Below are 13,281 nucleotides of genomic sequence, written 5' to 3' on the forward strand. Positions count from 1 at the left end.
TGTGGTATGATTGCCAATGAAATAACTATCCATCAAAGTTCAAATGAAGTGGATGTAAACAACGATAGGCAACCGTATGGCCTACAACGATGAGAAAAACCCATACCGTATAGTAGACTATAAAATGCTCCGACATGAAAAATATGAAACAATTCAACTGAGAAAAATCACGGCCTAGTTTATAAAAAATAAAAAATTTACGAAAAATAAATATGACAGTCTTAGATACATGATTTATTTTATTAGTTGTTATTGGCTTTGATTTAGCTGTCAGTAACTGCAAGTACTCTCAGATATGTACTTTGTGTCCTTTTTGTTGTTAGGGATGTATAAATACCCTGCCACGTCCGGTCTGTGCTTTTGTTAGATGTTTTTCTGCTTTGTATCGATCTGATGAGTAAAGCCATTTTTAACTGCTGTAAATAGAAATAAGAAGATGTGGTATGAGTGCCAATGAGACAACTCTCCATCCAAGTCACAATGTGTGAAAAGTAAACAATTATAGATCAATTTGACAAAGTACGGCCTTCAACACGGAGCCTTGTAACATCAATGTCACAGGTTAGGAGGAGGGTTGAAGATCGTATGCTCACCTCTGAATGCCTTTAAGATTTTCTTGTTTCGTTGGGTTGCTGTCGCATTTCCAACATTATACTTATTACAATGTAGTACAAACATGCTTGTATAATTTGTAAAATTCATGTCATTAAAACCATTTTTTAGGCAATGAAACAATATCAAACGGATGGAGATTTTTTTTTTATTTTAAACAATACTTTCCCAGTTTATTTTAACGCTTCAAAATTTAAAAAAAACAGAGAAATGTTCTTTGTGTCAATCACTAAGAAAGAAACTAAACGGTTAACTTGTAAATGTAGGGAATATACCAAGGGGCTTCAATAATCATAAGTCCAATAAAACGGACAGTACCATGGCCAAAATATAAACGACGAAAGAACGAATAACAATAACAAACATTACATAGAAAACTCAAGACTGAGCAACACGAACTCTACAAAAAAAAAAAAAAAACGGGCTAGAACTCAGGTGCTCCGGGAGGGTAAACAGATCCTGCTTAAATATAGAACTATGAGTGCTTACATCCTTCGTTCTAAAACTGAGTGACAAGTGGGGATGGTCAATAATTCTGACCTAACTTATTCATTACTCTTTAATCTCATACATTAAATAAATCATTAAAGACAACTTGAAAACATAAAAATTTAATATAAATAAAACACTTTATCTTCTGAGGACCGCAAGCAAAGATTGAGGATCTGGTTTTTCCGCAGTTCCAAAAACTTGCATTGACTCTTTATCAAGTTCTGCATGTGTAGAGGGTCCGAGAGCTATCATCTGAAATGTATAAACAATACTGTGTAACAATGAATATTGTCATCTGGTAAATAAATATAGCATTTTTTTCCTGAAATTCTTTCACTCACATGGTTTAAATACTGGAGTTATCAAAACCATCTGGAATCTGAATATTGTAAAGTCTCCATTTATACATTAAATATTTTATAATAGTTCTACATCCATTAATCAAGAAGTACTTTTCAGATGTATGCAATGTTGTTGACGATAGATTCTAATATAGCACATTTTATATGCTTTATAAAACTTTACATTGAAGAGCATCATTAATAAACATTGGAAAGGAAGAGAGAAAAAACATGCATCTACTGCAATTAGATAATGGTTTTCGTTTCAATTGTTCTTTGTATCTATTTTTTGAATATTTATTCATAATTCGCCAAAATTTATAAAAAAAAGGAAGTTTTGAGCAATCTTTATACTTTTAATTTGGTTACTTGTTCGAAAATACGACACAATGCTGTTAGAACCAGAACGCACATGCATGAAGCTGTAAATTTTAGTTTTAAAAACCATAAAACAGATGTTTTTTTTTTATAACTTCAGTATTTTAACCATGTGAGTGAAAGCATTTCAGGAAAAAATGCACTTCTTCTTTCGATATATGTAAATTTTAGTTTTAAAATTTGCATATTATTTGAAAATTGCCCTGATATGAAATGTGTTACCATATGCCTGCTTTTGACATGTTCGTTCGTTAGTTTTATCGCCAGCTTTCTATGTTTCCCTCATAAACTTAGTAATTGTAAAAAGATACAAGAGCACAAACAATACAGCATCGCAAAAAAAGACATTATTTTTTGGAATTATTACCTAGATGTTGTACATGTAGCAGACCACAAGATTCATTTGTAATATTTATTGACATGGATGTCAAGATGTGACAGACTTATAGATTTTTGGGTTTTGTTTTCATTGTATAGACGTGTCGGTAGAACATTTTACAAGGTTATTGTTAACAACTTTTATAAAATGTAATAATTTTGTTAATTAAGTGTTTAAAGAAAAATATCATTAAGAATTTAGGGCGCATTACACCAGATAACTGTTGTTCATTTTAATCTAATGGAAGGCAATCATCAAATAACAATGTTAAAAAAACCAACAACATATTGGCTTCATTTCATACCCAAGTACATTTCACGTAAAATTCATCTGTTTTATGGTTTTTACTCTTCAACATTATATATTTTTTTCTTTGCAAAAGATGGAATCTTGGGATAATCCTGGCAGCGCTTTTCTGATAACAGATTATCTCATTTTGTGTTTCAACTTTTTTTTCACGACTTTGGTATATGCAACTTGTCTATAACAATTTAAATTACAGATGAAACAAGAACACACCCAATAAAAATACAATTTTTCGATTAAGCTAAATATATATTTACTGCAAGTGGAATATAGTTTGGGTTCGTAAAGGACTTTTTTCATAGGAAAGTGCGGACTAAAAGAGTAATTTCGTGATATAAATTTTTTTTATATATATTTTCCAGCTTGAATAGTTGTATTTTTATAACTGTTTGGACAAAACACGGTGAAAAACAAGTTTTAAAATTGAAAACGAGTGAAAAGATCAAACTGTTGACACAAAATTATGTCTCGCCTATTTGTTTACAAATTCAACAGAGTACTGTCGATGGGTAGACAACCACACTGTAAGAACATACATTTGTACATAAAATCTTTTCACCACAAATTTCTTCTTATTTTGATCTCTAGCTAGACATTTATTTCTTGTTGAGTACAGAATATCTACAAAATGAGAAATTGTTTACACAAATATTGGAGTCTTTTCAACCTCCTTAGACCCCCCCCCCCCCCCCCCACACACACTCGAAGGGTCATAATTCCGTAAAAGATGTCGCCCATGAAAATTAAAGGTTAACTTTATTCTATAACATTTATTACAACCGAAATTCAGTTCAATATCTACAGGTATGACGAATAAGTTTCCAGACAGCTGTTGGATTTCGGAATGATAAAAGAACGGACTAACAGAGGGACGTTTAATTTCGACTACGTGTACGCATGTTTCATGGGAATTTCTTATAATTACTCCGAAGTAATTGTTTAGCACATAGTAAAATTTATCACGGTTCTATGACGATCATTGTATAAACAATTGACATAATTCTACAATAAAACTACAGACAGAATAAGGTTTTTATTCTGGAAATTAACTTAATTTTTCAGTATACATATATTTTATAGTATCTGTATTCTAGTTCTAGTTTGTGGTATCTGGATTCCCGTTAAATTTTATTATATCTGGACACTCATTTTAGTGTATGGTTTTTGGATTCACGTTCTACTTTCTGGACTCACGTTGTAGCTTCTGGTATCTGGATTCACGTACTGGTTTATGTATCTGGATTCACGTTCTAGTTTCTGGTATCTGGATTCGCGTTCTGGTTTATGTATCTGGATTCACGTTCTATATTATGGTATCTAGATTTATTTTCTAGTTAATGGTATCTAGATTATGGTATCTGGATTTATCTTCTAATTAATGGTATCTAGATTCCTGTTCTAGTTTATGGTATCTAGATTCATCTCCTATTTTCTTGTTGCTGGTTTCTAGTTTCTGGTATTTGGACTCACGTCCTGGTTTATGTATCTGGATTTACGTTTTAGTTTCTGGTATTCCCATTCTAGTTTATGGTATCTGGATTTCTGTTCTAGTGTATGGTATCTGGATTCACGTGTTACTAAACGATATCCGGATGCCCGTTCTTTTATTCACAGAATGTTTTCGAAGCGGAGCTATAAGACACGCCTTTTGAAAGAAAATCGTTTTATTTTTTTATGTGTGAAAACGTTCTAGAAAACTAATCGTTTCATATTTAGAAAAAGTTCACATTCATACAGACTTACATTTTTAAAGGTTGTATTTAATATGCAATGTAATTAATCAACAAAAAGAGCATTTATACACCTTCATCGAAATGGTAAAGATAAATGGTTCTGAATAAGGAAATTCTTTTTTTTTTCTCGTAGAAGACATTCAGACATCTATCAAGACGAAGAACAACTGTTCCTTGGATATAAAAGGTATTTCTAAGTACTAGTAATTTTGTCTGACGTATATCTACCCATAATCCTTTCTTTTCTCGCTGTGTTTTTTCCCCTGCATTTATTTACTGAACTACATTACTCTTCATTATGAATATACTCCGAAACTGAAAATAACAACGATAGCCCACGTGTTACCTTATGTATCCCTTTTTAAAGCTAAAAGTCAATAGAAAGTCAGGTCCTTAAACAAAATATCGTAGTTAAAGCATTATATGGTGCAGTTATATCGAACCGCGTTTCAAAATATTAAGGTGTTTCCTTGGACTTTTGTATTTGTATTTTTTTATAAACTGTTGATAGAGATTTAGAAATAATTCATCATCAGCCATTCTACTACATTTTAGTATGTTTGGTTGCCAATAACCTTAATTCCACATATCAGCAGATAGCTGTACACATATTCCCAGACATTGAATCTTCATTGATTTGGCTGCAATTCAAACAGCAAAATTTGTTGAACCAATTTACCTGATATACGATCGTCTAGCTATCAATGATATTAACGGCGGGAAAAAATTGGTCAAGGGCACTACGATACTACGTTTTCACATAGAAATTCGTTTTAACTCCTCAGATAAATAAACAAATCTAACCACATGAAAGCAGAATCAATCAAGCAAATTGCTATATAGAATAATTTTATCCTAATTCAATAAATAGCATGTATTTTATCTGGATATATTTGCACTTGATCTTAGTAGTACAACCGCTATGTATGTAGTAAGCGTGAAATACTATATCATGTGTACCGATTTTCTTGTATGTTCTGATATAAGCACAGTCATGATAAGATGTACACGCAACGATACATCTTCCGAATACGAGACTTCCCTAATTCATAAACATGTGACTGTTTCACTTTTGATAGCGATACATTCAACTGAAGCCGATAGCGTCCTCTGGGCAATAAGAGCTAGATCACACGAATGACTGTATCATCCCGGTGTTTATGCTGTACAACTGAGTATTTGATTTGGACTGTCTTGATTCGAGCGTCACAGATAAGCCTTGTATACTATATAGATATAAGAAGATGTGGTATGAGTGCCAATGAGACAACTCTCCATCCAAGTCACAATTTGTAAAAGTAAACCATTATAAGTCAAAGTACAACCTTCAACACGGAGCCTTGGCTCACACCGAACAGCAAGCTATAAAGGGTCCCAAAAATGACTAGTGTAAAATCATTCAAACAGGAAAACCAACGGTCTAATCTATATAAAAAACGAGAAACAAGAAACACTTATGAACCACATCAACAAACGACAACCACTGAACATCAGGTTCCTGACTTAGGACAGGTGCAAACAAATGCAGCGGGTTTAAACGTTTCAATAGGCACCACCAACCTTCACCCTACTAATCATTATGTTCATTTTCTGTAACGATAATCAAGAAGAAAAAGAGAGGCGAAAGTGATATTCAAACTCAACTGAAAATGTCATGGCAATAAAAAGAAAACAAACGACGAAAAACCAAACAGTACACATAACACAACATAGAAAACTAAAGATTGAGCAACACGAACCCCCCCCCCCCCCCCCCCCCCCCCCCAAAAAAAAAAAAACGGGGCTGGTCTCGGGTGCTCCGGAAAGCTAGGCAGATGTAGGAAGATTAACATTCTAACCGAATAAGAAAGAATCCAGAATGGGTTAATTACCTGTCATTATTAATTAAAAATTAAAATGAGATCTGAAAGGGTTATATTTACAGAGCACACAACGGTCTTATATATATGTGTACTAGAAATGAATTATAAATCTACATTTAGTCCGTATTACGTGATGATGGACCAAAAAATGGATTTAAAATATTAGAATATGCTTTTCATTCGATAAATGTGTTGTATTACTTACACTTTTGAAAGAGTTCCTAATACATATATAAGATATAGACATATAGCTATAGACCGGTTGATAAACATCAAGTACAACTATTACTTACCAGATACAATATACTAATTGTTTAGTGGTAATTACAGACTACATTTCAAAAATGAACATGTATACCTTATTACATACTACATTGTATATTGTGCATGAGATTGTACTTATATACCACCCTTCAACACGCATTTTGGTCATTTTCTTTGTATGTTTGTTTTGTTTTAACTTTTTGATATTATGCAATATCTAACTTTTCGTTATTACTCACTCATATGACACACTCAAAGGTAACAAGTAACAAACTGTGTATAGATCATATGACACACTCAAAGGTAACAAGTAACAAACTGTGTATAGATCTGATGAGTTCAGTCTTTTATAGTTTCTTATGTTGTGGTGTAACATCACTGTCCCAGTATCACTGTCCAAGGTTACGGGGAGGGTTGAGCGATCACAGACATTTTTAACCCCGCCACATTCTTAATGTGCCGGTCCCAAGTCAGGAGCCTGTAGTTCAGTGCATGGTTGTCGTCGGTTCATGTCTGTCATACTTGTTTTTCGTAAAGTGTTTTGTTATAAATTAGGCCGTTAGTTTTCTCAATTGAATTGTTTCATATTTTTCATAGCTGACTATACGGTATGGGTTTATCTCACTGTTGAAGGACGTACGGTTGCCTATAGTTGCTTACATCCACTTCATTTCAACTTGAGTGAATAGTTGTCTCATTGGCAATCATATCAGCAATCATACCACATCTCCTTATCTTTTATATTCAGAGCAAGTAATTTTTTCAAAGTGTAGGTACGGGCACGGCTTGTCTAGATTATGAACCGTTTGTAATCCGACATGTGTCCCTAGTATACGGAATACATACTAAATACAAGTGCTATTGTTTAAAGGGTCAAGTAGTGAAGTAATGGGATGGCCCTTACAACAGAGGCACCATATCATCAGAGTTCAATTGCGTGTCGTGTTCGACAAAAATAGTATAAGACATTTGAAATGCAAGGCCTTAATTATACCATAACTATAAATGGAAACCAAGTAATGTTATATATTCCGATATTTTGAGTTTTCCGTTTCATAACTTTTATAACCTCTTGATTGTTTTTGTCTGAAGACGCGACTCCAATTATACTTAGCAAATTTATTCTTATCTTACTGAGTACATCGTCTAGACATTCCAATTCATAATATCGCCATATTAATTTCTATAAACAATGATCATCAGCATCAGATTGCAATGTCCACGACAGTATAATTATGCAATAATATCTTGACATTCTATATCGCTCCTTATATTCGGGTTTATAAATTGACATGGTTGTACTAAATTGCTCGTCAGTCTATGGCGCTCATGATTTAAGGCAAAGTTGCTACAATCACGATTTAATTATAGGATAAACAAACATTTTAAGCTTCTATGCACATTTTTATGACATTCTTAATATCCTGCTTAACTGATTATGACTGAATATGTTAAGAGTCTTAAAGGTCAAATCTAGACGAGTTCGTACATGTAAAGCCTAACAATGAATCTATTGAGAAAGGGACGTTAGTAGGAAAAGTCAATGGCTGATCGATTAACCATGAAAAAGACGTAAAGGTCAGACATGTTCGCCTTATAATACTTATATTATCATTAATAATATGATCACACATAGTTGACCTATTACTTAAAACAACCGATTTACTGACCTAAAACGTATCGTTAGCTTTGAACACGGAATCAAGATCATGCTATCCATGTCATACGCGCATATACACTATGAATGTTTTAAATCATAACATTAACTTATTTCTAACAGTAACTAGGAAACACACCAAAGTACGCAATCGGAGGGTTGTTTAGTGTACCGTCAAACGGAGGTCAACGTTACATGACCCTTATTTATATGGTATGTACACCTTATAATGATTCACTTTATTACTAGCATATAGTTGACCTTTAACCTTTAGTAACTGAGGTTACTTAGAAACTTATCTACGTATGAAAGGTTAACGCTATAGTCATGTTTTAAAATGTTATATTGACCCTATAATATAAATTTTGTTTTTACACTAAACGAGAAAATACGTGCACAAATGTAACACCTCTCTGCATGACACACATGGTGTTCACCTATACCATGTGCGTCATGCAGAGAGTCAATAGTTGTAAAAGGAAAGTCATCAAACTTTCCTTTTTATATAATACTACTAACGGTTACTTTTTGGACTGGATTCTATAAGGGTTTATTAAACATTAGTAAGTGCAATGTTTTTAATACAATCTAAACCCAGGTGTTGTATGGGTTCAGTGCAGTACAATCTAAACCCAGGTGTTGTATGGGTTCAGTACAGTATAATCTAAACCCAGGTGTTGTATGGTTTCAGTACAAGTACAATCTAAACCCAGTTGTTATATGGGTTCAGTGCAGTACAATCTAAACCCAGGTGTTATATGGGTTCAGTACAGTACAATCTAAACAAAGGTGTTGTATGGTTTCAGAACAGTACAATCTAAACCCAGTTGTTATATGGGTTCAGTACAGTTCAATATAAACCCAGGTGTTATATGGGTTCGGTACAGTACAATCTAAACCTAGGTGTTATTTGGGTTTAGTACAGTACAATCTAAACTCAGGTGTTATATTAATTCAGTGCAGTACAATCTAAACCCAGGTGCCATATGGGTTCAGTACAGTACAATCTAAACCCAGGTATTAAATGGGTTCAGTACAGTACAATCTAAACCAAGGTTTTTTTTGTGATTTCAGTGCAATACAATCTAACCCCAGGTGTTGTATGGTTTCAGTGCAATACAATCCTATTTTACTCGCAAATAAAAATGTTCGTTATATCCCAATCGATGGGAAATAGAACATGTGTCTTGGGAGCAAATCCACACCGACTTCCTATTTCGTAACACAAAGCTATAGTTGGCTTGAATGTTTCATCTGGAAACACCTCTGTAAGAAACAAAACGAAGCAAATTTTGTTGGTTTACTGAAGGTTATTTATTTGGCGCTTCCGATACAGCATTTGTAACACCCACTCGAGAAAAGAGGCTGCACAACTTCGATTTTTTTATAAATGAGATTGTATTCATATTATTTTCACCAAGAGGAAAATGATTGTCATCAAACGAATTATACAAATAAATGGATTTATATCACGCACGAGTATACGTATCATTAAGTGGTTATAACATTAGAAACATAAGCAAGTCAGAGTATGACCTTAACTAACAAAAGACTGGCAGACTAGATGTACAATGTACATTGAACACAATCCTAACCATTTCATGAAACATATGGTCATGAATGCTTCATCTTTTTTTGCGACAAATGGGTTGTTGTCCCAACAGTCAAAGCTTCAGACAATATCATTTTTATATACAAAAAATAATTATTTGGTTAATAAAAAGCTACCCAAAGCACAGCTATGGGAATCGACATATAAACTTTACGAAAGAATCAATTTTATAAAGTCACCAAATCTGTCCTTCTGTCAGATGGTTTTAACATAAAACGGACGATGAAAATCTCCCTTCTTTAGACTTCATAAACATCCCTACAATGAATAAAATATAGCAGATCCGTCTATATGTATCACAAAACGTCTTTCTACGATTTGAACTATCATTTACCAATGGTGTCAATCAAGTGTTATTTTTGAAAAATCCTAAAAATCTCCACAATCTTCAATCACAATCAATACAATTTCGTAATATGTCAAACATTTAGATTTTTCCACACTGTACACCTCTAAAAGTACCTTTTGAAATAAAGAGCAGGGGGTGGGGGTGACCCCTGGGGACTAACCCTGTATATCATTCAAACCATCTTCGCATGACAAATCAGAATATATATGGTTTAGGGGTGGGGATCTTGACAACTTACAAGATATTAGAACTTTCTTAAATAGCAGGGGGTGGGGGTGACCTCTGGGGACTAACCCTGTATTTCATTTGATGTGCTTTATCATGACAAACCAGAATATATATGGTTTAGGGGTGGGGATCTCGACCATTTACAAGATATTAGAACTTTCTCAAATGGCAGGGGGTCGGTCTGACCCCTGGGGACTAACTCTGTATATCATTCAAACCATCTTAGCATGACAAACCAAAATATATATGATTTAGGGCTGGGGATCTTGACCATTTACAAGATATTAGAACTTTCTTAAATGGGAGGGGGTGGGGGTGACCCCTGGGGACTAACCCTGTATTTCATTTGATGTGCTTTATCATGACAAACCAGAATATATATTGTTTAGGGGTGGGGATCTCGACCATTTACAAGATATTAGAACTTTCTCAAATGGCAGGGGGTCGGGAATGACCCCTGGGGACTAACCCTGTATATCATTCAAACCATCTTAGCATGACAAACCAGAATATATATGGTTTAGGGGGTGAGGATCTCGACCATTTAGAAGATATTAGAACTTTCTTAAATTGGAGGGGGTGGGGTGACCCCTGGGGACTAATCCTGTATTTCATTTGATGTGCTTTGTCATGACAAACCAGAATATACATGGTTCAGGGGTGGGGATCTCTACCATTTACAAGATATTAGAACTTTCTCAAATGGCAGGGGGTCGGGATGACCCCTGGGGACTAACCTTGTATATCATTCAAACCATCTTAGCATGACAAACCAGAATATATATGGTTTAGGGGTGGGGATCTTGACCACTTACAAGATATTAGAACTTTCTTAAATGGGAGGGGGTGGGGGTGACCCCTGGGGACTAACCCTGTATATCATTCAAACCATCTAAGCATGACAAACCAGAATATATATGGTTGAGGGGTGGGGATCTCGACCATTTACAAGATATTAGAACTTTCTCAAATGGCAGGGGGTCGGGATGACCCCCAGGGACTAACCCTGTATATCATTCAAACCATCTTAGCATGACAAACCAGAATATATATGGTTTAGGGGTGGGGATCTCGACCATTAACAAGATATTAGAACTTTCTTAAATGGCAGGGGGTGGGGGTGACCCCTGGGGACTAACCCTGTATTTCATTTAATGTGCTTTATCATTTAGAACATTTTCAATTAAAAAGATTGTGTCTATCACAAACGGTTTTCAATTTATAATCATTTGAAAATTTTTAAAAATAAAATCCCATAGGGTTCTATAGTAAAACCCTCCTTTCTTTTTGCCCCTCAAAGTACCCCTTTATAAACCCCATTGCAAAAACAAAACCCTGATTGCACCACTAGACATGTTAGTCTAACATATTGTGAAACCCTAAGTTAATCTGACAAGTGGTTTTGGAGAACGGGTGCGGACAAGTTCAAATTTAAAAGCGGCGGAAGAAGAAGAAGAAGAAGAAGAAGAAGAAGAAGAAGAAGAAGAAGAAGAAGAAGAAGAAGAAGAAGAAGAATATAATAATAATAATAATAATAATAATAATAATAATAAGAACTGAGCAAAAACAATAAGTCTTCCCAAACTTCGTTTGGGAGACTTAAAAAAGTAGTGCTTTGAAACACACACGATTTATGTTTATGGTTCAGAATTTTTTTCGGCAATGAAATGCAGGGGTAACTTCCTACAAATTCAACGTAATATTTTTTTCGACCCATTTTCGTACAAAACCGGATGTGACGTACTATGATTTGGTGGTATTACACCTTGACGGACTTCTATTTATATTGATATGAAGCAATTCCTACAAAACCTTATCAAAACCTAGCACTGTGCATGTTTTTATTGTGTGCTTACATATGTACTTTAACGACATATTTGATCAAGATAGACAAAAAGCGAAAGGAGAGAGAAAAAAAAAGGGGGGGGGGGTATACACACATTAAACGAATTATTGTAGTTTATTCCTGTTTGTATTTTGCCAATAACAAATGAATTCATCACCACTTTGCATGTCTGCTAGTATTTTGAAACCGTTCTCGTCAACAAAAGGTTTGTAAGCTCGACAAGATGTTTTAACCCACGATTAGCATAGTTTGTTTGTTTTCCCTTTTCCTTGACATATCATTTTGATCGTATAGAACTATACTAAGTAAAGAAAAATAAAAGAATTTTCATTTTAAATTATCCATTTATGCTTTAAACGAAAATAACACTTTATAAATTTCGTGCGTCCCAATTGACGTTACAAATATTTTCGTTGTCCAAAAGTTAAGCATGACAATAAATAAGCAATTGACGGGAACACAGAAACAAAAAAAATATGAAACCCTGATGAAAATTGTATCCTTTTTTCGCTCGACGTGTAATGAAGTGTAATTGATAAATTTATAAATTTATAAAATTTCATAATTTATATACTCATTTCAAGTTAGATTAAGTTTCCTTTTTCCCAACTGCATAATATATCAGACACTATACATTATTTGTACTTTTATTAACTTATTCAGCTTTTTGTCCGCAATGAGCTTATTGAAGTTTGGGATGTATTTGAGAATCGGTGAAACACCAAACAGACATATGAAATGTAACAATTGAATTGCCTTGTTTCTAGTACGTTGATATATCTTATGCTGTGAATGATCTAATTATCAGACTGTCTGCCAATAATGTCTAACGAAAACATGAAACAGACCAGCTAATGGGTTGGTCAGTGTCTGGACAGAAAAAGTTAACTAACCTGATACAAGGCTTCGTACACTAAATCAAGTTTTGTATTTATTTTGTCTCTCATACACAATTACATTAAGCTAACCAAAATGTCCTTCTGTCTTTCCGAGAAAAAATGGTTCCCCTTTGAACATTATCAAAAATAGTTAAACAGCAGAACATATTTTACATCTTCGTTAATATTAAGGTAGCAATATGAGTTGAAGTATTAGAATTAACGACACAGTTTTTTTTTATAATAAAATATGAAGGCCACACATGCATTACCCTTGATGTAAAAAATGTTAACGGTAAAATCTTACTGCACCAGATGCGCTTTTCGACAATAAATGTCTCTTC

At 34.0% G+C, this 13,281-nt stretch overlaps 1 protein-coding gene across 5 annotated transcripts in view; it reads right to left on the reverse strand.

The window, feature by feature from the left end:
- Positions 1-226: 226 nt before the first annotated feature.
- Positions 227-13,281, reverse strand: part of LOC127735908 (uroporphyrinogen-III synthase-like) — an 83,475-nt gene continuing 70,420 nt past the window's right edge. For 2 of the 5 annotated variants that reach the window (XM_052246341.1, XM_052246343.1), the window contains one exon: positions 1,208-1,356. In XM_052246341.1, coding sequence (XP_052102301.1) covers positions 1,243-1,356 — 114 coding nt within the window. In that variant the 3' untranslated portion in view covers positions 1,208-1,242. Of the gene's footprint in view, positions 417-1,207; positions 1,357-3,617; positions 4,557-13,281 lie in introns of those variants that run through there. The other 3 variants (XM_052246342.1, XM_052246340.1, XM_052246344.1) reach the window with 3 other exon arrangements.

This window comes from Mytilus californianus, unplaced genomic scaffold (genome assembly GCF_021869535.1).
Source record: "Mytilus californianus isolate M0D057914Y unplaced genomic scaffold, xbMytCali1.0.p SCAF_3, whole genome shotgun sequence".
NCBI lineage: Eukaryota > Metazoa > Mollusca > Bivalvia > Mytilida > Mytilidae > Mytilus > Mytilus californianus.